The sequence below is a fragment of the Phocoena phocoena genome, chromosome 21 (genome assembly GCF_963924675.1).
Source record: "Phocoena phocoena chromosome 21, mPhoPho1.1, whole genome shotgun sequence".
Classification (NCBI taxonomy): Eukaryota; Metazoa; Chordata; class Mammalia; order Artiodactyla; family Phocoenidae; genus Phocoena; species Phocoena phocoena.
Window position 1 is genome coordinate 30,192,533 of NC_089239.1, and position 23,460 is coordinate 30,215,992.

The 23,460-nt window shown below is 47.6% G+C and overlaps 1 protein-coding gene across 1 annotated transcript; it reads left to right on the forward strand.

The window, feature by feature from the left end:
• Positions 1–5,683: 5,683 nt before the first annotated feature.
• LOC136141871 (sperm-associated antigen 11A-like) lies at positions 5,684–7,443 on the forward strand. Its single transcript, XM_065900031.1, has 2 exons — positions 5,684–5,738; positions 7,286–7,443. Exons 1-2 carry the CDS (start codon positions 5,684–5,686, stop codon positions 7,441–7,443), a joined length of 213 nt encoding a protein of 70 aa, XP_065756103.1.
• The last annotated feature ends 16,017 nt before the right edge of the window (positions 7,444–23,460 follow it).

Here is a 23,460-nt window from a genome sequence, read left to right on the forward strand (position 1 = left end):
AGATGCTTTCAAGTCATTCCCAATGCCCTTTCCAGAAACGAGTGTCCACAAATTTCCCAAGTTTGTCTCAGGAGGCCTGGAGTGGCCACTTTGACAGGAGAGACTAGACGACGACATTCTGGCCTGCCTGAGCCTCTAGAAAACATTCTAAGTCATCTTGGGGACCAGCAACCATTTGAGCCTGCCTGCAAGGCCTGGGGAGGGAGTCCATGGCTGGCCAGGCTCAATGAACAACTTCCTAAGACCCCTCGGAGGCCCTGGAACAGGTACAAGAGAACACGCGTGGAAAGCTAAAGAGGAGGTCCTTGCTGCCTGGAGGCTGTGCGGTATTTTCTGAGTGTGCCCAGAACCAGGCAACTGCTCACGCTGCGCTACAGTCCTGCAAGCACAGGAGGGCAGGGAGGGACCATCCAGTTGTCCACCAACTGTCCCAGGCTCAGAGGCAAGATCCCAAAGTAACGATACATACCTCTAGGCTGTAGGGTGGGGCAGTGGCAGAAGGTGCAGCGAGAGGGGGCTGAGAAAGTGCTCTAGTCTTATTGTTCAGAGTAGGTGGAGCTTTGGAGGGCTAGTGGGCAGGGCATGGTCCCTGAGTCTGGCCTTCTTCCCAGGAGGCCAGATTCCCTGGAAGACACATACACACATACTTTAATGAACATGTGTGTATATGCGTGTACATCCAAAATGTAGAGACTTTTTATCCCCACTTATTCCAACGTAGAGACTTCAGTACCTCCAGTGCACGCATCAAATTTGACTTTGTAATTAGCCACAGAGAAAGTTTTAGCTAAATGCAAAAGAGAATATATCAAATAGGCCACATATGCTTACCACAGTAAAATGAAAATGAAAATAAACAATAATCAGGTAGTACAAACAAAACTAACAATCTGAAAGACAATGACAGTTTGAACAACAGGGTTACAATACAATCGAATGACCATTGCCAATTCGAGTCATCATCACCATGAAGAATGAACATATCAACTCCACAGAATAGGGCCACAGTTGTTACCTGGAAAAAGTGTTTAACTTTAAATACACTTAATAGAAGCAGAGAGGGCTTGTTCAACTTTATAAACCAAGAGAAAGTAAAAGGAAACAAGAGTGAGTTGACATTTCAAATTGTTACAAATTAGGAAGATAAAGTTAAAAGAAACAAAAGCTTAAAAGATTAAAGACGAAAACGGAGAAACAGATTATTTGACAGAAATCAATGAAAGTTTTGACGGTCAAATCAAGGAATTAATAAAGACACGTGGAAAGCTTCTTTCCCAGCCAAAATCAGCCTTGAGATCCTCCCTCGGTGTGGAGGGTGTGCCTCTCATACCCGCTCCCTACGCCTCAGCCACACACAGGAAGGGACTCACTAGGTGGCAAAGACCGTCCCCTGCGGCCAGTGAAACCACAGGGACTCAGCAGCGTTAAACAGGAGACAGGCAGACGGGTTTTTCTGCCCATTTCCTCAGAACGCCCTCCCATCCTACGGAAGCCCACACACTCCGTGCCAGCAGTGAGCGTGAGCGCCCCCACGGTCTCCTCCGTACCTGCTGAGCACAGGGTCACCTCGGGTGAGGACGGGAAGACGTGGCCCTTCCTCTTGTTCCGAGCTTCTCAGTCTCCCTCCCATCCCCGGCTCCTTGGCCCTCGACAGCATTTTTGCTCTTTCTTCCGGCTCCCTTCAGAATCAAGTGCCCTCTTCTCCCGCCTCACTGGAGAGAGACTTTTGATCTTCGCTTAGTTTGTGAAGTCCGGGCCCTCCCTTGTCGAGTGGCCTCGTGACCCCCTTCTGGGTTGGAGCAGTCAAGGGGGTCAGCAGGAAAGGCCGGCGGAGAGGAACCAGGTCTGTCCTCACGGGAATGACACGGCCTGGATGAGACAGTGCAGGGTTTGCCCTCTCACCCCTGCCTGCCCCTAAAAATCACATTTCCTATCCCTCAGCAAGAGTCACTTCCTTTCACGATTTTAATCACAATAATCTCAAGTATTTGACTCCTCTTTTCCAGAAGAACATCATATTAAAACCATCAAAAAATGACACGGGGCTTCCCTGGTGGCGCAGCGGTTGAGAATCTGCCTGCCAATGCAGGGGACACGGGTTCAAGCCCTGATCCGGGAAGATTCCACACGCCACGGAGCAACTAAGCCCGTGAGCCACAACTACTGAAGCCCGCACACTCTAGGGCCCATGTGCCGCAACTACTGAGCCCGTGTGCCACAACTACTGAAGCCCGTGTGCCTAGAGCCCGTGCTCTGCAACGAGAAACCACCGCAATGAGAAGCCTGCGCATGGCAACGAAGAGCAGCCCCCGCTCGCCGCAACTAGAGAAAGCCCACGTGCAGCAACGAAGACCCAACGCAGCCAAAAATAAAATATAAAAAGAAATGTATGATCTTAAGAAGACCTAATTGGTAGCACTGGAAAACATGAAAGGAGGTCAGCAATGGAAACAGCTCAGCGATTTATTCACCAGGAACAGAAGGGCTCTCTTCCAACTACTTCTGAGGACAATCCAGCTCACCCTTGATCACTTTCAGAGACACGACAAAGGGAATATATACTCGGCTGGAAACTTCAGTTCACAGCCCACTAAGTTAAAAGCTCATAAAAGGGGATAAAGATGTTGAATATCAGACTAAGTGGTTAATCTAGGTTTTGACTGTTGACATAGAAAATTACCGATATCCTTAGTAAGAACGCACTGAAATAGTGTAAAATTACTTGCTAAGCGCTGAAGAATATTTTCAACATGTGATGAAGACTGGAAAACCACTGAGACCTCATCATCGGAATCTGACACAATACCTGGAAACGGGACTGTAAGCTGGAAATTTAAAAACACAACTAATGAATCCAGGATCTACCTTTCTCTTGCCCCCGCCGCTACTGGTGCTCGTAACTCCCTCCCCGTCTCTGCCCTCTTCCATCTCTGCTGATCCTCTTTTGGTCTATTTTCATTTATTCCCCTGCTGCCCAGGTCATTCTCCTTCACTCTTAGCGGGTCTTTTCAAGCCCATGGGACCCACTCCCCCAACCTCAATTCACCCCTGCTTTTACTATCTCACTCTGTCTCCCTGGTTCTCCCTTGATCTCGCTCCTTTCTCGTCATCCCCCTGCCGCACCTCTGCAGTCGCAGGAATTGAAGGCAGCAGCCCCTGCACAGCAAGAGCACGCTTTCCAGGGCGGCCCCGGGAATGTACACACACCCTGCAGGCACGGCCGGGTGGGATGGGATTCGAGACCGCGGGGTGTCACGGGGCGGGGACGGGTGAACGCCCCCAGCGCTGGGCTCAGGGGCCTCTCTGAAGAGGTGACTGTGACGGGAACGCCTGGAGAGCGGCAGGGCTGGGCCCCAGAATGGAGCCAGGATGGGGACGCAGATTCGGGAGAGGACAGGGGGCTGCAGGACGCAGGGTCGGGAGGCGGCGGGACGGCCCGACGCCGCTCTCGAAGGCCGGAGAATACACACCGAGAGGGACCTGACAAGGCGCGGGGTGGGGAGCGGAGACGGTGAAAAGAACCGGGGCAGAAAGGTCGGGCGAGGACCAGCCGCGCAGCGATTTTTACCGGAACAGATTCAGGTCCGGCCCCGGCAGCAGAGCTCCCCCCGACTAGGCGGGGCTCCCCGCGGGCGGGGACGGTGGCGGTCGAGGGGCCCGGGACTCCGGGTGTGGAGGACGCGGCGCTGAGGGCATCCACGAGAGAGTTTGAACGAGAAAATAGTGAAACATACGCCAGGTAACGGGCCTTCGGGCCAGAAGAGCTGCTTCCGGCTCGGCCGGAAATTGCGAGATCGGGGGGGCGGGGCCAGGGAGGAGGGGCTTGCGTGGGGCCGTGACCAGCGCCCTCCGCCCCGCCCCCAGGGAGTTTCCGGTCAGTGGTCAGTGGGTACAGCCGCTCACGAAAGCTGACTCTCCGCGTGGGCGGGAGGGCGTCCCGCGTCTGGCTAGGGGCGGTGCGCACACCTTCCTTCAAGTTAGATGTTGACGGTGCCTCAAGGTAAAAGCTTAGAGTTGGGAGGCCACTTGTGCTGAATGCGGAGAGCTTTCCTTCTCAAAAAATAGAAAATGATTTAAGTCAAAAATCCCTTTTGGGAGCGTGTCCTGTGAGTCCTGTGATACCTTTGAGACGTGAATGACATCCTACACATTGCTTAAGTCGTTATTGTCTTAATATATTGTAATTTCAGAGTTTTCTTTATTACCGCAGTTACCTGAAAGTATTTTTATTTATTGTTTTGAAAGTATTTTTAATTTGAAAAATGAGATATTTTATTTTAAATATTTATTTATTGTTATTTTTGGCTGCGTTGGGTCTTAGTTGCAGCATGCGGGACCATTCATTGCGGCGTGGGCTCTCTAGTTGAGGCACGCGAGCTCAGTAGTTGTGGCATCCCCTGCATTGGAAGACAGAGTCTTTACCACTGGACCACCAGGGAAGTCCTAAAATGAGATCTTTTAATCTATGTTTTCGTTTTCTATTTCCTTTTTTAAAATTTTTGGCTGCACTGGGTCTTCGTTGCTGTGCATGGGCTTTCTCTAGCTGCGGCGAGCGGCGGCTACTCTTCATTGCACTGCGCGTGCTTCTCATTGCGGTGGCTTCTCTTGTTGCGGAGCACGGGCTCTAGGCGGGCGGGCTTCAGTAGTTGTGGCACCAAGGCTTCAGGAGTTGTGGCTCACGGGCTCTAGAGTGCAGGCTCAGTAGTTGTGGCGCCTGGGCTTAGTTGCTCCGCATGTGGGATTTTCCCGGACCAGGGCTCGAACCCGTGTCCCCTGCATTGGCAGGCGGATTCTTAACCACTGTGCCACCAGGGAAGTCCCTTCATTTTCTATTTCTGAATGCTTTGTGTCAAGTATGGATAATGAGGCTTGTAAAAAGTGTGCTTTTTAGGAGATATGTGGATTTTGCTTTTAACTAGTGAAAAATCAATTTTTATTACTCCCAGATACCTTTGACTGGAATATCTGTTCTCTCATGTGAACATCAGGAAGCATGGTAAAACTGTATTTTCAAATTTCAGTTGCCTCATTTATACCCTTAATATCTTTAATATGAAATATGTGAGTTAAAATCTCTTCTATTTTCTTTGAAAATTCTGAAGTTCACGCTGGAGGGAATTTGGCAAGACTGAATTCCAGCTATTCATGCTGCAGCGATTTCTCAAAAGATTATTTCCATAGAAAAACCCATCTGGTTCTCCTGTGACTAATACAAGTTTCTTCAACTTTTAAGTTTGTTTGTTTTTAATATTAGATATATGGACTCAAGTGGATTTAACTTCTAGAAGCTAACATTCTCTTAGGCAGGGGAACAGTGAACACCTTGGGGCTCATATGGGGGGAAGAGGTGGGAAGCCCCGCCCATTGGTCCTCCAGCTCTCCAGGGCTGTGATCACGTAACCTGAGCTCAGCTCACTCCTGTCAGATCTGTGGGAACTGGACACAGATTAAGGAGCTAGGACTGTATAGGATTTGGGGTCAAGGAATCCAGGTATCTGAGTAACTTCTGCCCACAGCCTTAGTCAGTAGACCAGATAAATGTGCTCATTCCTGAGTAGTGTTCCCAAAAACCTATAAATGTCCTATTTTTGTCCCTCTCCTCTCCTCTCCACTCCACTTGGCTCTCTCATCAGATTTGCTTTTCTGCACAGGAGGGCGGGGAGACCTGAGGGAACCTTAAAACATGAAGGTCCTCTTTCTGTTCGCTGTTCTCTTCTGTTTGGTCCAGATGAACTCAGGTAAATATCTCCTGGTTAAGGTAGGAAGCTGCTCCCAGCCAGGAGGGATGAGCTGGGAGAGCCTAGGGAAGGCAGTACAGGAATTTCATTGATTTGTGTGTCCGTGGAGCGGGGATTGGATGTGTATCTGTGTGTTGTTGGTGGGTGCAGGTGGACCCCTTTGGGGCTCAGCTCTGGACCATTTTGATCTTCCCTATAAAGAGGTTTTTAAAAGCTAAGTATGAGTTTTCAGGGTCATAACCCAAGTCAAAGGGTCATCTTTGTTCCGATACAAATAGAAAGCATTCATCACAGTCTGAGAAAAGTTTGCGGAAAGAAATGACAGTCATACAGATGTCAGAGCTGGAAGGGAATGAATGCTCTTCTATGGAAGCCCCACACTTTACAGAGAGAGGAAACCACGCTCCCGAGAAACGCCACTGTCCTGCAGTGCAGTTGACAATCACGGTCATAGCAGTTATTCATCCTGACACTAGCCTTCCTCCAGCTTTCACAGAGAGCCGACTTTACAGAGGAAAACTGAGCCATAGCCAGGTAAATGGGTTGTCCAAGGAGAAATCATTAGTTACCGGTAGAAGGAAGGCCAGTCCAGCTCTCCAGATCCCTAGTCTGTGCTTCTTTGATCTTCATTAGATGCTCAGCCCATCTCTTCACTCGGCTGTCCTCCCCAAAAAGCCATGACAGAGCTGAGATGACATGGCCTCAGAGAGTACACCCCATTTGGAGCTGAGATATCGCGCAAGGTTGTTTTTTAAATCATGTGAGACCAACACGGTGGGTGTTTTGGTTTTCTGAGTCATGATAGATTGGCATTTGCAGACCTGACATAAGACCTTTCTTTCAGCCATCTCATTCCCAAATAGAAAATGCTTTTTTAAAATTGAGATATAATCAACATATAATATTACATTCGTTTCAGGTGTACAACATAATGATTCAATATTTGTAGATATTGCAAAATAATTACCATAAGAAGTCTAGCCAACAGCCATCACCACATGTAGCTCCATTTTTTTTTTCTTGTGACAAACAGAAAATGCTTTCCTTATGGGAACGTTGGGTAGTTGTGCTTGACCTACAAGTCCACAAGTTATGGTGAGGAGAGCTCAGTTTTCTTTTCTTTTTTTTCACTGTAGGCTGTAAAGCTGAAAATTAGGCCACAAGCTGAGAATCAGAACGATTTCCTATTTTCCTAGAGACCAAGACCCACCCATCCAATCATTCGACTCTGTTCTCCAAAACTCTGTCTGCTTCTCCCTGTTGCATTAGCTCACATCCATCACCAGGAAGCTTGAGAAGCCTGATACAGTACAATAACATATAAAAATATATGTATTATATATATCTTCCTGACAAAATTTTGAGATATGGATTATTGTCCCTGTTTTAAAGCTAAGAAACTGAAGCCCAGTTAAACTGGAACCTGTCCAGACACTTCATTTTCTTAAGCATATAATAACCGTGTGGAGTTGGCCTGTCGGCTGGGGTCATGCTTTATTCTTTTGCTATATGAACTAAATATCAGCTCTAATTTATTGTATCAATAGGGGACATTCCACCTGCAATTAGAAATGTTATCTGTCTTATGCAACGTGGAACCTGCAGACTTTTTTTCTGCTATTCTGGTGAGAAAAAAGCTGAAATCTGCTCTGATCCCTGGAATAGGTGCTGCATACCACATACAGAGGAAGAAAAAAATAAATAAATAAAATAAACCAGAGATGGATGGCAGATCTAGCACCTAAAATGTAAGCTTCCAGAAGGCAGATGGGATCTTGAGGTATCCTAAGGTCTTAGAAGAATGTGTGGCTTGTAGTAGGTGCTCAATAAATATTTGTTGAATGACTCCAGCACCAGTGGTGAAGGTCTTATAAAAGATTTTCCCTAAAAGCTTACCTACTTTGTCTTTTTCTGTTGTTTTTTTTTTAAAGAGTCTCAGAGGGGCTTCCCTGGTGGTGCAGTGGTTGAGAGTCCGCCTGCCGATGTAGGGGACACGGATTCATGCCCCAGTCTGGGAGGATCCCACATGCTGCGGAGTGGCTGGGCCCGTGAGCCATGGCCGCTGAGCCTGTGCTCTGCAACAGGAGGGGCCACAGTGGTGAGAGGCCCACGTACCGCATAAAAAAAAAAAAAAAAAAAAAAAGAGTCTCAGAATTTTATAATATCCACCTCCTTTCCCTGGTCCAGGGACTGTCTCTTACCTACCCACAAATGGGGTAGACCAGAAACCAAGCTGATCTCATCTTCAGAGAGACAGAAATGCAGCCAATCTACTGGTCTCTTTTCCACCAAATGACATCTTTCCTCTCATCAAACCCAATCCCAGCTTCATCCTACTTATTCCCAGACTATAATGTGCCTTGTCCCCTTTCCATAGACTCCTCAAGAAATAATAATAAGTCACATGTAAATAGGATTTTTTTAAGTTTTCAAACATTTAGTCTTAGGTTATCTCAGCTGATTAACACACAATCTAATGGAGAATATAGTCAGGTTGAAGCAGTTCCATTTGAGGGATGGAAAGGAAATGAAAATCAGAAGGCTAAGTGAACCTCCCCAGGTGAGCAGTTCGTAAGTGGATTCCTGGCATATCTGACCAATCAAGTGCCCATTGTTCTATGTTACCTCTGAAGAACATATATCTGAGTGAACGAAGCAAGGCAGGGCTCTTGTTCGTGAAGATTCCTTGCCGCTTCAGCCAGTGGTCCTTTGCGTTTCTCCAAATCCTGCTGGAAGTTGTCACTCATACCATATCGTTGAACCAGTCATGCAAAGAGCAATGAACATTCATTACAAGTAAGAAATGTAAAAGAATAATAAAAGCAAATGTCCTGATGTCGGAGACCAGGAGCCAAGCTCTTTCTAGGCTAATTACAGAGCGTGGTAAGATACCTTCTTTCCGTATTTCTGTTCACTGCCCGAGTCCAGTTTGCTCACAGATAAGCTGAACTTACTTTAAGAGTCACCAAGAAAATCTCCTTCTGGTTCCTGTCTTGATTCCCAGCTCAGGTTTCAATGAACATTTGGTATAATGCCTCGGCCTCTCCCCAGGCTCTCCTAAACTTACTCGTGGCTGTTTTCTAAATGGAATCAGACAGACGCGTGGGGCTGCATGGAGTGGAGTCTCTCTTAATCACAGGCATCTCTGTGGAGCCCTTTGTCGTCCCTTCAAAGGATGCAGGAGCAGTGCCGGCCTTGGAGGGAATGCCTGCCTGGGAAGGGATTTGAAACAGGCTTAGCTTTTGCTCCCAAGTGAAACACGACAGGTCTTCGTGCTTCAGGACAGGCAGACACATGCTCAGCCAAGAGTCCTGTCATTCCATGGGCCATCTCTCTGTCCACTAACGACTAAACAAACAAACACACACACAAAGGAATGGGCCAGGGCCCAGAATACTGGGGAACCTGTGTCTGGTTCTGCCTCTAGTCCCTTCACTTGACCTTAGTTTCCTCAAAAATAAAATGAGGTAGCTGGTCTAGACCTCTGAGAGCCATGACAGCTTAGCATGTGGGTGTACAATCAGTGCCTCATCGGTGATCAGGGATAGCTGGGGCCGGGGCAGGGGGGCAGGGGCATGCCTGGGATTCTGGCTAGTCTCTTCTCTGGGTGGAAGTGGAGCTGGGAGCCGGGACCCTCTACTGGCCCCAGGAGGGCCTGGACTGTTCCTGGTGGCGAGATCCTGGGCCCCCAGGCAGCCGGTGAGAGACAGAGGGGCCCAACTGGGTCCCACAGGGGTCCAGTGTTCATACCTGGAAAGTCTTTATACATCCCCCATGGCTCCCTTCTCTGAGCTAAGTATAATTATCTCCCACTGTGCCTCTCAAAGACTCAGCTTCCTCTTCTGAGATGGCCAGTAGCAGCTAGGAAGGACAGAGCAGTCCTTCCCTCCACTCCAGCGGGCTCCAGTGTCCCTCCACTCAGGACCCTCCCGGCCCCACCCCCTGCACACTGCACAGAGGAATCTATTGCTGGAGCTCTGTGCCCCCACAGGCTCTTCGGTGCCCCCCATGTTAGGATCTGTCACTGTGCTGCTGTTACTTATTTACATGGCTACTTCCTTGCTGACCTGTGAAAGCCTCAGGACAGGTCTGGGTCTTACTCCTCTATGGAACTTTAGTGACCAACCAAGCACAGTCAGTGTGAAAGAGGTGAAGAAATGAATAAATTAATCCAAGCCTCAAACACCAATCTTCAATCTACCACTGCTGTCCTTTCTGCCCCAAGGACAGGACGTGGGAGCCACCAGGGGACTGGGGACACCACACTGTGACGATTGCTGCATCCCTGTCACAGCCTAAAGCCTGCATCCCCCTCTTTTCTCTCACAACTGGTCAGAAAGTGGGACAAAGACCTTACTAGCTCTGCCCTATTACATAGCCTCAAAGCCGAGCACGTGACCCATTCATTTTCGGGGGCTCCCTGCTTCCCCACCGTAGGCAGCAGAACTAGAGAAACAAGGCTGGGAGAAGCCCTGAAGAGCCCTCCTGGACCCTGAGTCTCCACGACAAGTATTCGCCTGCCTGGCCCTGCCCCTCAGACACAGAATCGTAGATGGAAAAGGGGCCCAAGAGGTCATTTAACAAAACCATCTCCCGATAAGGAGCACAGTGTCATGGAAAGACTCTTGACTGAGGAGTCAAAACCCCCAGTTCCAGTCCTGCAACCGTCATGCCTGTCAGGCTCCGCATTTGAAATGTGGGCATATATTTGTATCCGCTGAGTTCAAATTCCTTGTGAATGATAGAGCATTGGGCCTCTACGGGGGACTAATTTTGTTAGTTAATGGTGGAAACTTCTCCATTCAAGTAAGACACAGAACGATTTGAGATTGCTTTTCAACGTGGAAATAGTACACATCACATTTGAATACCAGTGGGTGGAGTAGTTTAGTGATCAGAATACAGACATGCATACACACGGACCCATTTACACAAGGTCTTTCCCTGTACAATTATAGCCTGAGTGGATTTTTAAACCCCTCAAGGGTGAAACAGTCCCTCAGCCGAGTTCAATGTCGATAATCTTTGTCAGGTTCATCTGGACTCTTCAGACGAACGTGTTTGCCCTCCCCATGTCTTGGGGTCTTTGAACGCAGGTAAACTGCAGACAGAGGTGACAAGCTTGCTCCCTCACCTGCCTCTGAAGGAGATCGTCGCCACCAGGTCCTACCCTGCGACAACCGCGTGCTGTGGCGGTGACTGTGCTAACACCATGGACCATCGCTCGGGCCAAGCCCCGCCCGCTCACGCTTCCAGAGCAATCCTCTGCCTTCTGAAACCTACGCCGGCCTCGGAGGCGATGCAGCAGGAAAAGGCCGCGATGGAATTTTAACAAAGCAACACGAAAACCCTCCAAAGTGGGCCACAGGCCGTACGCGTTGCCGATCATGTTGCACTAGCGCAGCCTGTCAGCGTCCTCTTCTGGGACAGAACCCGCCTCCACGAAACGCAAATGACGCCATCGCCTCCGAAAGAACCTAGTAGAGCCCGATCACGTGCGGAGGAGTCAGGGAAACCAAGGCCCCGGAAGCTCAGAAATCCACCCATGGTCCCGGGCTACATCCCTCTCTTGGGGGTGAAATAAGGATCCTCCAAACTTGGGAGTCTGCAGCCAGACCAGACCTTCCGAGGCCCCGACCCTCACTTCTGCCCCAAAGTCTCCAAGGGCTATTGCCTGTCCTCATGTGGGGCCCTGAGCCGCTCCAACACGGACTACGAGACCCCTCACACCAAAACCCGGGTGACCCCAGCTTCAGCTGTCCCCTTGCTAAGCTCCAACCCGCCCAAGCGGCCTTAAGCTTTGGGACTTCCTTTGATCTTTTACCTCCTGGATTTTGTACATTCTGTTTCCGAGGCCCTGGCGATGCTCACCCACGTCCAGTCTTTGCCCTTCAGGCCTTGGCTGACACGGCACTTGCTGGGACACGGCACAGCGCCCCCCAAGTGACCTGGGACACCTGCTGCGCTGCCCGAGGACACGTGGGGCGAACACCATCCCCCGCCGGCAGCCACGCTCCTCTGCTTGCCCGATGCGCCCTTGGAAGCCCAGGGCCTGAGGCCTGTCCACCATCTGTCTCGAGCTTGTAGCTCAAGTCCAGTACATTTCAGAGGCAGAAGAAGAAGGAGAAAAGACAAAAAGAAAGACAGGAAGTTAAGAGAAAGCTCTTAACTTTAAGACAAGTTAAGACAAGCCACCAGGCCTTGTCTGCAAAGAGAGCTGCTGACCTCTCTGAGGTCAAGGCCCAGGATCCCACGTTTCTCCTCAGGGAATGCTCTCTCTGTCTGAAATGGGGTGTCTCCCACCTGGCATCTCTCCTCGTACAGCACTATCTTTCTGGGTACAAACGCAGGCCCCCGAGTGAGGTTTGCCCTCTAGAAGACGCCTCCCTCTCTGACGTGAAGTGCATCATATGACATGTCTCCTCCGAGAGTGCTGTCCCTGTTTCTGAGGAGGAAGGCTAGCCTTCCCTCTCACAGATCGTAGCGGGTCTGTGGATCGTGTGAAATGACCAGCGTCCACTGCAGCTCCTCTCTGTCTGCCACTCCTTCGGAGCCTTACTTAGTGGGGGGATGTGGTGGTGGCCAGAGTCATGTTACTGCAGGGAAATGATAGTGAAGCTGCTGGAGAGGATGTAAGGGAACCACGATTCTCTATGTGAGGCCATGGTTCTCAGCTCTGGATGCACAATAGTTTCACTCAGGTCCCTTTACAGAATTAGCTAAGGATCCACGCTACTCAATCAGTCATCCCTACAGGTGGTGCCTTGGATGCCATATGTAATTCTTAAATGCTGCCAAGATGGTACTGAGAACCACAGGGCTAAAGGAGACAGTTTCTGAAGGGTGAAGACACTCATCTGGCTTTGAGACACAAACTTGGGCTGGTAGCTGCCCCATCTCTGCTCCCCCAGCTTCCTCCCTGGAACAACACAGTGACAACAGTAAAGTGAAATGTGCAACTTTTCCAGTTTTTCGTGGTGCTCGCCTGGAACAGCACCACACCTAGCATCAAGCATCACACCTGGACATCCTGTTCCACGAGTCACCACGGCTCCGCCATCAGCTGGTCGGGCAGAGGTGAAGCCAGGGAGCCCCAGGCTGGCTGTGAGACTTCACACCCCTGGTGCCTGGCTCGCCCTTCCCCTTTGCTCCCCATCATTCTGGCATCCGCTCATGTGGAGGGAAGACACCATGAGTCTTGGGAAAGGAATTTGCTGGAGAGACAGCTCTTCATGAAAAGAAAGATGAAGAAGCACCATGATGACAGAAAGCTTTGTTCCAGGATCTTCCACTCCAGCAATTTTCCTCTCCAGGTGCCAGCGCCCACCCTGACCACGCCATGGAGGGTAAGGGTCTCGTGGGTATGTGGTCCCCCCTTCCCTTTGCTGCCCGCTTCCTGGTGGCATAGTGATGCATGCCTCCGCAGGCCCCCAACCCCTGCTCTGGGAGCAGCTCTTCAGTGCTCTATCCAAACAACTACCGAAGCACCATTTGAGAAAACGGTATAAGCTCTGAGTTTTTTTTTGTTTTTTTGCGGTACGCGGGCCTCTCACTGTTGTGGCCTCTCCGGTTGCAGAGCACAGGCTCCGGACGCGCAGGCTCAGTGGCCATGGCTCACGGGCCCAGCCGCTCCATGGCATGTGGGATCCTCCCGGACCGGAGCACGAACCCGCCTCCCCTGCATCGGCAGGCGGACTCTCAACCACTGCGCCACCAGGGAAGCCCGTGCCCATGCTTTGAATCATAACAACGTACACATCATGACAATTACAATTTTATTTGTCGATTATAACTCAAATTAAAAAATCAGAAAGTCAAAAATAAAATAAAAAGGACATGGTCTAATTAATTTAAAAGAGAAAGAAAACAGGAAGGGAAGAAAGGAAGAAAGAGGGGAGGGAGGTTTCTGAGAACCAGGAATCCAGACACGAACAATGAGACAAGTTTTAGGGAAGTGTCGTCTGGCTCAATAAGGAGAAAAGTAAAATGATAGGCATAGCAGCTGAAAGTAAAGTGGGATCCTTTTGGGAACACTGAGTTCACCAGCGTTGGAAGTGTTGCAGAAGAGGCAGGATTCAACCGTCACATGAGGCATTTTGTTACATGACCTTGCAGATCCCTTTAACTCTTGAGATCTTGTTGCTGATGATAACAAAGCAAGAAAACAGTCACTTTTAAATAGTGGATAAACTCCCCTAGAAGCATGGGCTTGACCATTTCAGCTCGGTTCTATTTCCTCCTATGGAGGGAAGGCGCACTCACCGCCCTATGCCTACCTCATGGGGATTTGAGAAAGCTTAGTCCTCGATAAGATTTGAAGCCCTCTCCCCTTGAGCTCTTCTCCCCACAGAAAATGCGGGTTGATTCTTATCTCTGTTAGCTCATTCCGCATGAACCTTCAAAGGACGAGTCATTCCCAGGCTTGGCGGCAAGGTTTATTAATAGAAGAAGGGGGGCTTCCCTGGTGGCGCAGTGGTTGAGAGTCCGCCTGCCGATGGAGGGGACGCTGCTTCGCGCTCCGGTCCGGGTACATCCCACATGCCGCAGAGTGGCTGGGCCCGTGAGCCATGGCCACTGAGCCTGCGCATCCGGAGCCTGTGCTCCGCAACGGGAGCGGCCACAGCAGTGAGAGGCCCGCGTACCACAAAAAAAAAAAAAAAAAAAAAAAGCTTTATATCACCAGTTACAGTGCTAGGTACATAACAGTTCAGGAGATGCCAGTCATTATGTGTAAAGCATTTGATGGTTTCCCATTGCTTATTTCAGCAACAGCCAATAGGTTCATTTCAAGTATCAGTTCTGATTATATAACAGTGCCGGAAGTCCTACATTTTCAAAAATTTTCCCTGGGGTCCTCTTGCCTTTGGATACATTACTTCCTCCACCCCAGCCCCTGGCCCATTGACGAGTTTACTACATGGCTGTTTTCTAAGAGCCACCTATGCCCTAAAATTCCTGCTCAGAGAAGCAGCCAGCAGACCGTGTAGGCTAGCACCAAGAGCTGCTGTCTGGTGAGTTTTCACTGGGGTTGAGCGTGAAATGCAGTCAAAGAATCTGATTAAAGTGTAGAAGTATAAACAGAAAGTAAAGCGTCATGCACACTTCATTCTTCTTGCGATGAAAACATTGCTGTCAGATAGGTAGGAGGTCTTTAGGGTGACCTGATATGAAGTTTTGATGTAATAGCCTTGCTTTTTGCCCTCAGGAGTCAAGAGATCAGCCCCACCTCGTTGGGTGTGATTTTAGACTCTGGGGAAATGCACACAGCATCACATTACCGCTAAGGCTTCAAATGCCTCAAACAGCTTGAGCTTGTTAGAAGGTGTCACATCTTCAGCCTGGCTCTCTCTCCAGAGCATGTCTCCCGTCATGCCTGCCAGGGGTCACCACCTTGACTGTCTCTCCCTATTGATGACACCACCATCCACCTGTCCCCTGAACAGAACACTGGCGGTCTTCCTAGCCTGCTTCCTCGCGCTCTTAATTCCTTCTCTCACGCTCCATCGTACCAACTTTGGATTCTACCTTCTGGCTGGTTCTTGCTCTCAAGTCTGTCTCTTTATCCCATTGCTTTTGGGAACTAAAGAGCCCTCAGTTCATCTTGATCTCCTGACCTTTAGCCTCATAATCCTCTAACCCAACCTCCATATTATATTTGCTGTAAATTTTTTGCTAAAATATAAATTCATTCAGATTGTTTGTAAGTCCTTTGTTGACTTTGCATTGCCTGCTGAGCTTCTCTACTTCCTAACTCTTCTGGTATTATTTCTCCTTTATGATATATTTTTTTCTAAGTTTCCTAGTTTGAAAATACGTCCGATTATTCAAAGGATGAAAGCAATGTAGGTCATGAAGATCTACTTTCTCATTAACACAAGGACGCAAGTAAAAAGACACCATCTATTAAAGGTGATAAGAAATGTTCACAAATAGTGATAGCATATGACATTTCCTAAGGAGTTTGCCAATAGCTCCAAGCGTAGCACAAAATATGCCCTGCATAAATGCAGAGTAGAGAGCAGTCACTTTCAGCCAGGGTGATCAGCATCGTGAGGAATTGGTATGTGAGCAGGGCTCTGTAGACTGTGCAAACAGCTGTGTGGAATGAATTGACTGGACACACTGATTGAATTTGAGGAATTAGGAAAAGAGAAGGATCAGGAAGAATTAACTATATAAAGATGATGGGATACCTTATCTAGCTTCTCTAAGTCTTGGCTTCCTCAACTGTGAAATGCAGATAATTATATTAACCTTATTGAATTATTGCACAGTTCAAATAAAATAAATGCATACAGATTGCTCGGCATGGTGTCTGCATGTCGTCTGTGCTCAGTAAATGTCAATTCTCATGATAATGATGATTATTATCATTGCTGTGATAATATTAAATTCTTGAAGATGTTCGCTTTTATGGCCTTGAGAACAGAAAGAGGAAAAATTCCATAATAAACCAAAGATAGCAGTCAAATGATAGGAGGAAATTGGAAAGTGTATGTCTTTTATATTACGTGTTACCATGTCAAATGCCTGTGTCTTTCCACCATTAGTGAAGGGCACAGAGCCCAGAGACTAAATATTGTTTATCGATGTATCCGTCAAGGCACCAGGTCCCAAGGTCCTAATATAGAGCAACTATCCACAAAGTTTTTTGGATGTTGAGTTGAAGTAGAGGGACAGGTTTCAAGATTGAAAGTAGCCCCACAAGTCACATGTCGCAAAGAGATCAAATCAAATGATTACTGGCAAAGAAGCCATTGGATTGGAGATGCCAAAGTCATTGTTGAACTTGGAGAGAGTGCTTCTGATGTATTTCTTGAGACAGATGCCGGGAAGCAATAAATTGAGGACCAATTGGTTGAGGGAATATATACTGGTATAGACCACCCTTGAGAAATTTGATAATAAATGAGCAAAGACAGTGAAGTAATGGTTTGAGGGGAAAAAAGGGTCAAGGAGAGATTATTTTTAAGTAGAGAATTAAGTGCGATTATGGGCCATAACAAAGGAGCTGGTAGAGAAAGAGAGGGTAAGAAAGTGGCTTGAGAGAGAAAGAGGATAAACAATGGTATATGGTTAAAAGAGGTGGATTCTAAAGGTATAGAAAGAAGAGCCTCGGAAAAGAGAAATACTCCCTCTAAAACAGAAAGAAAGAAGCAAGAATAGTAAAAATATACAAATTTGAGGGAGAACCTGGAACATGGAGATTCACTGAAGAGAGTTGGCTCCTGTACCCTCCATTCCCATAAGTTAAAAATACTTGGTGAGAGAAAGAATTAATTTTTAGAGCCCTGCTTATGTCTTTGACATCTTTGCTTAATTTGTGTACTCTAAACCATCAGGGTATCTTCTTCCACACAAAAAAGATATCATCAGGTGTCTAAGCTACAAAGAGAAATATAGGGAATAGCCCAAAAATTTTTTAAGCTGTATTAATTCAGGAGACATTTCTCCCCCTGGCAGGAGTCAACCTGGGTGTGTCCAGAAATGAAGAGTCTACCCTTTAAGCTCCAGCCTGAGTATAATATGAACGTTCATTCAGCAAACCCAAGGTCTCTTCTGCAGTGAACTCTTCCCTTCCAGCAGACACAAAGTAGGCACTGCCCAAGTGTTCACCACTGAAGACAACACAAGCTCCTTCCTGTTCCCTCCTGAGAGGTTCTGTTCCCCATGCAGTGGCTCTCATTTTTTTCCTGTTCTTGTAATATTCTTAAGCAACATCAAGTAAGTGTGGTCCTCACTTGAAGCAAAGTCAGGGAGGGTGATTTGAGAGGATTTGGACTTGTGACCCAAGTAGCACCTGAGAGGAGTGCTCTATGCAGAGTTGGTGCAGAATATGGACACAGAATCACTTTGCCAGTTTATTCGCCCTTTACCAAAGCTAAGAAGTATCTCTATGTCTGCTGGAGCCATGAGTAAAATCCTGAGCGATAGTCCGTCATCAAGGCAATGGTGAGGCATCAATGGGTCTGGCTGGCTTAGAGTGGTCCACGTTCAGTGGAGTGGGAAATGGCTGTATGAAGGTAAGACGTGGTGGGTGCAGAGAACCTTGAAAAGAAGCCTTAGTGATGTAGCCAAAGAGGATCTTAAGCATCACCTCTTCAAATTAATTTATTTTTCATATAAAGAAATGAGGACTAGAAATGGCAATGTACGGTGATTTTAGTGACAATTTGGACAATACAGAGTCTTAGTGACTCTCAGTGAGAGACCACTGAGAAGATACGCCCATGGCCTTCCTCAACAGTCTTTGAATCTTAATTCAAAGCTCCTGGGTGGGGCTTCCCTGGTGGCGCAGTGGTTGAGAGTCCGCCTGCCGATGCAGGGGACACGGGTTCGTGCCCCGGTCCGGGAAGATCCCACATGCCGCGGAGAGGCTGGGCCCGCGAGCCACGGCCGCTGAGCCTGCGCGTCCGGAGCCTGTGCTCCGCAACGGGAGAGGCCACAACAGTGAGAGGCCCGCATACCACACACACAAAAAAAGCTCCTGGGAGGAGAAAACAGGCACACTGCCTCTACTGAGAGCTCTTCCCTCTGGACTATGTCTAGCTGCGCTGAGAACCACTTTGCCGCTGAGGTGTGGAGGAATAGGACAGAGTGGCCGAGATCCAGCAAAGGTCCCTGGCATCAGTCCTGTCTCACAATGGCCACACTCCCAGAGCCATTGATAGACACCACTTGGAGGTAGATTATGTAAATGGTCTTTAACACACAAAGATTTTTGGAAGAGTTACCACCAGGCCCATTGGCCCAATTGTAAGCACGGCTTTCTCAGCCCTTCTCCTCGGTCTTTATTGGAGATGTTGGAGAGGTCAGCATTTTATTTATTTATTTATTTATTTTTAAAGGTTTATTTATTTCTGGCTGCATTGGGTCTTTGTTGCTGCAAGCGGGCTTTCTCTAGTTGTGGTGAGTGGGGGCTACTCTTCCTTGCGGAGCACAGGTTCTAGGTGCGTGGGCTTCAGTAGTTGTGGCACGTGGGCTTCAGTAGTTGTGGCACATGGGCTTTAGTAGTTGTGGCTCACGGGCTCTAGAGCACAGGTTCGGTAGTTGTGGCACACGGGATTTGTTGCTCTGTGGAATGTGGGGTCTTCCCAGACCAGGGCTCAAACCCGTGTCCCCTGCATTGGCAGGCGGATTCTTAACCACTGCACCGCCAGGGAAGTCCAAGTTCAGCATTTTAGATCATTTAAATCTTAGATCTACAGCTCGGTGCTTTGTGACCTAGAAGGGTGGGATAGGGAGACGCAAGAGGGAGGGGATATGGGGACATATGTATATGTATAGCTGATTCACTTTGTTATACAGCAGAAACTAACACACCATTGTAAAGCAATTATACTCCAATAAAGATGTGAAAAAATCTTAGATCTAATTTTTCATGAATTCTTGTCATCACCCCCACTACCAATCAATGCAGACTTGTCCCCACGCTTGTCCACTTGGCTAGACTAGACGGTTCACTGTTCCCTAACTTGCCCTGTCTCCCCACCATGTGCTCTGGCTCCTGGGGTGAACAGTTGTGTCTCTGACTCTGCTCCACCTGGTCAAGCAGATAGGAGCCCATGACTCATGGTGAGCCAGGCATCCCTCATGCCCACACTTATCTGTTCTTTGCACTTCCTCCCTTCACCTTTCTATTGATATTTCCTCTATTTTTTTTTTGTACAGTGGATGGAGCAAAATGTCAAATAAGAGGTTCACAATTCAAGAGTATTTTCAGGAAGCTAAAGGGTCAACCATGTTTGCTCATGCCTGGGAGATGCAAAAATGCCAAGAATACTTGCTGTCTGAAGATGATGTAAAGTATTAGTCCACACCCAGGGGGTTTGGTGGAGACAGCTCAGTCACCTAGTGTGAAATACAGCCTTTGCCTTCCTGGTCCACGTCCCCATGTTGAAATGTAGCTTTTTCTGACTTGGGTTTGAAGGGAAGACCGTATCTTTTAAAGCAGGAGTAACGGCTCAGATGCCTACAGGAAATATGCAAATGTATTAATGTATGAAGCATGGGAATAAGAGTAAGTGGTAAGCTAATTTCTAAACCTCCACGGAGACAAAACAAAATACCTCCATAGATGGCCCCAAACTAAAAGCCTACAGTTTGCCACCCTTCCAGAAGAAAAGGCAGTCTGTGGTTACATAGTTAAGGCAAGGTTTTGTCTCTCCTGTTTTCTACTTTTTTTTTTTTTTTTTTTTTTTTTTGCGGTACGCGGGCCTCTCACCGTTGTGGCCTCTCCCGTTGCGGAGCACAGGCTCCGGCCGCGCAGGCTCAGCGGCCGTGGCTCACGGGCTCAGCCGCGCCGTGGCATGTGGGATCTTCCCAGACCGGGGCACGAACCCGCGTCCCCTGCATCGGCAGGCGGACTCTCAACCACTGCGCCACCAGGGAAGCCCTCTCCTGTTTTCTTGCTTACATTCTTCTGGAGAAAAATAATTAAGCTAAGATAACAGTGATATCTTGGAATTCTAGAAGCTGCCTCACCTACAATGGGAAGCACACAACTGTGAGAATGTGTAAACAAAGGGCCACAATTAGTTGGTAGCAACCAGCAACTCTATACCATCATCTCAAAGCTCCCATTTTATGCTAAATCTTAAGATGTTGATAAAGTAGACAGCAGGGCAGTGTGTAGCAAAGTATTCTAGCTGGTGACAACGTAGTATTGGCACCAGAAGGGGAAGAATGAACAGAACTTTCATAGGGTTATGATTTACAGCATGGACTTGGAAGACGGTCAAAACGCAACAAGGGAAATTGAGGTAAATATAAGACTCTCAAATGGGAGGAGTTTAATATGGACAACTGGTTATAGAGGTGATAGGCTGAGAAATCAAGCCTATGGTGAGTCACTTCAGCATCTGCAACAGCAGAAAGGCACTACTATCCCTGGGGCTAGAGGGACAAAGACAGGAAGGAGGTAACCTTCCCAAAGCCTGGGATATGGACTGCACAGCAGAAGCTGGGGTGGTGGTGGACCTGCCTGTGGAAGCCAGGCCCATGGATGAAGTAGCTTTCTGGCCAAAATTGAAAGCACGGAGGAGATGCCTTCTGAAGTTCAGGAAGATAAATATCCCGGCTTCTCACCAAGTCCTGCCTTCTCATCTTCTACCAGTGCATCCCTTTGGCAAATCTACATGGTACCTGGAGGTCAGGAGTGTCTGGGAAATGTACACAGTTCCCTACAGCTCAGGGCACTGCCATTTACTAGCTGGCTGGCCTAAGGAAAGTCACGCAACCTCTCTGAGCCTCAGTTTCCTCATCTGTAAAATGGGATAATGCGTATCCTTGCCTATGTAACTTAAATTACAGTGGTCATGACAAGATTAAAATGGCTGCAAAGGAGAGCGGCTGAGTCACACTTAGACTCTGTGAAGATAAAGAAGAGTGGAAATCCTGCAAGGGAACCCACGCCACAACCTTTGCCCTACCTTGTTATTGGTAACCAGACCTCATTGGTTATTCTTCCCCAGACCACATGGGTGATCCGTGGTAATCTGCAGTTTACAAGTCAATTTTATATCATTAACTCATAGGGCTTTCACTGTGGACTAAACAGGACATTGATTACTCTCTGTGCTTTACTGCTGAGGTACAGATGCTCAAAGAGCTTGAGGAATTTATTCAGGTAAACCCAAATAATAAATGATAGAGCTGAGAGGTAAGTGGGAACGTCTCACTCCAACCTGGACCTCTGCACACCACATAGTACTGCCCCCGGACCAAAAACTTTCATCTACCAAATCTCTGCTCCATATTTTAAAACCAGAGTTTAAAAAATAAATAAAGGATTAGAGGAGATGAGAGGAAAGTCTGACATGAGCGAAAATTGTTGAATTACTCAAGTCTCTCCTCTCTCCACCTAATCAACATAGAAAAATGCTGACTCACAGCAGGGAGAAAACCCAGCACGTCCAGTCAGCAGGGTCTGCATCTCCAAGCCCTGTGAGTCTAGGCCCTCTCGGCCTGGGGAGTCGCTCCCGTTCTTGTCAATGTCAGACTCACAGGCATGTGTGAATTATTCAATGGTAAACATGTAACTGCTATTGCTTGAGAGGCCAAAAGTATTGGTGACATAAAAAAAGCTGTAATAAGTCAAAAAGAAGGCAAATCAGAGTTACCAGTGTCTCCCCAGGGCAGAGAAGTGAACAGTCTCACTCTCCTATTGTTTGAATTTTTACCACAAATGAGAGTAACTTTTATAAACATCTTAAAATACAGAAATGTTCCTCAAACTTCATTTTGCGAGTGGGGTGAGTACCACACTGCCATGGCCCGCTCCGCAGTCCCCAGTTTCCAAATCAGCTGACAAGAAAAAGTGGCTTTCTCTCCCAAAGAACCTCTTATGAAATAGTGGTGTTGCCTTGGAAAGCCCTCCCTGCTTTGAAGGGACAGGTTAGACCCTGGGTTCACCGTGGAGGTCTGCTCTCCAAGTGGGAAAGTAAGTCCTCACCGGTAACCAGAGCTCTGAGGACTCCAGCCCCGCGCCTGGGCGGAGAGGGGGTCCTAATTCTCTGTGACACCCCTGCAGCTATCTCTTTTACCCCCTGTGAGGCCGAGTGAGACTCTTTACCCAGTCAGCACCTGCCCACCCGGAATTAATCTCCTTCCCCGGTTAAACATGTCTGCATTGGGGAATCAAATTAGCGCAGCCTCTGTGGAAAACGGTATGGAGCTTTCTCAAAAAAACTAAAAACAGAACTACCATATGACCCAGCAATTCCATTCCTGGGTATATATTCAAAAAAAGCTAAACACACTAATTTGAGCAGATACATACACCCCAGTGTTCATAGCAGCATTATTTACAATTGCCAAGACATGGAAGCAACCTAAGTGTCCATCAACAGGTGAACAGACAAGGAAGATGTGGTATATGTATATAATGGAATACTACTCAACCATAAAGGGAACAAAATAATGCCATTTGCAGCAACATGGATGGACTTGGAGGATATCATGCTAAGTGAAATAAGTCAGACAGAGAAAGACAAATGCTGTACAATATTGCTTATTTGTGGAATCTAAAAAATACAACAAACTAGTAAACATCACAAAAAAGCAGACTCACAGATATAGAGAACAAACTAGCAGTTACCAGTGGGGGGAGGGGAGGGGGGAGGGGCAGATAGGGAGAGGGGAGTAAGAGGTACAAACTGTTATGTATAAAATAAGCTACAAGGATATATTGTGCAATATGGGGCATACAGCCAATATTTTATATTAACAACATTATAATACAGGGAATATAGCCAGTATTTTATATTTTTAAAAGTGCGACTCACTATATTGTATACCTGTAACATATAATATTGTACGTCAACTATATTTCAACTAATTAACTAATTAAAATAAAAATGTCTACTTTGTCTCAAATCCTGAACTGATGAGGGAAGTTAGATTTTAAAAGTATGAAGAGTCTACCACTCGAAATTCTTCTTAAATCTGCTCTCCAAACTTGCCTTTCAGCATGAATTACCTTTCTTCTACATTTCTACAGCCTTGTGCTTGAACCCTTATTATGGCCCTTATTAAAGTCCATTCTCTATGGTTTATTCGATTCTATGCCCGTCTACATGGGAGTTCCCTGAGAGAAAGAGCCAGAACTGGCCCCTCTTTGTATTTTATCCCTTCTATCCCCTCACCTACCCCAAGCACATGGTACTTTATCTATAGCAGGAGTTCAGAATTTGCTTACAGAATCCGATAGGTACAAGAGGAT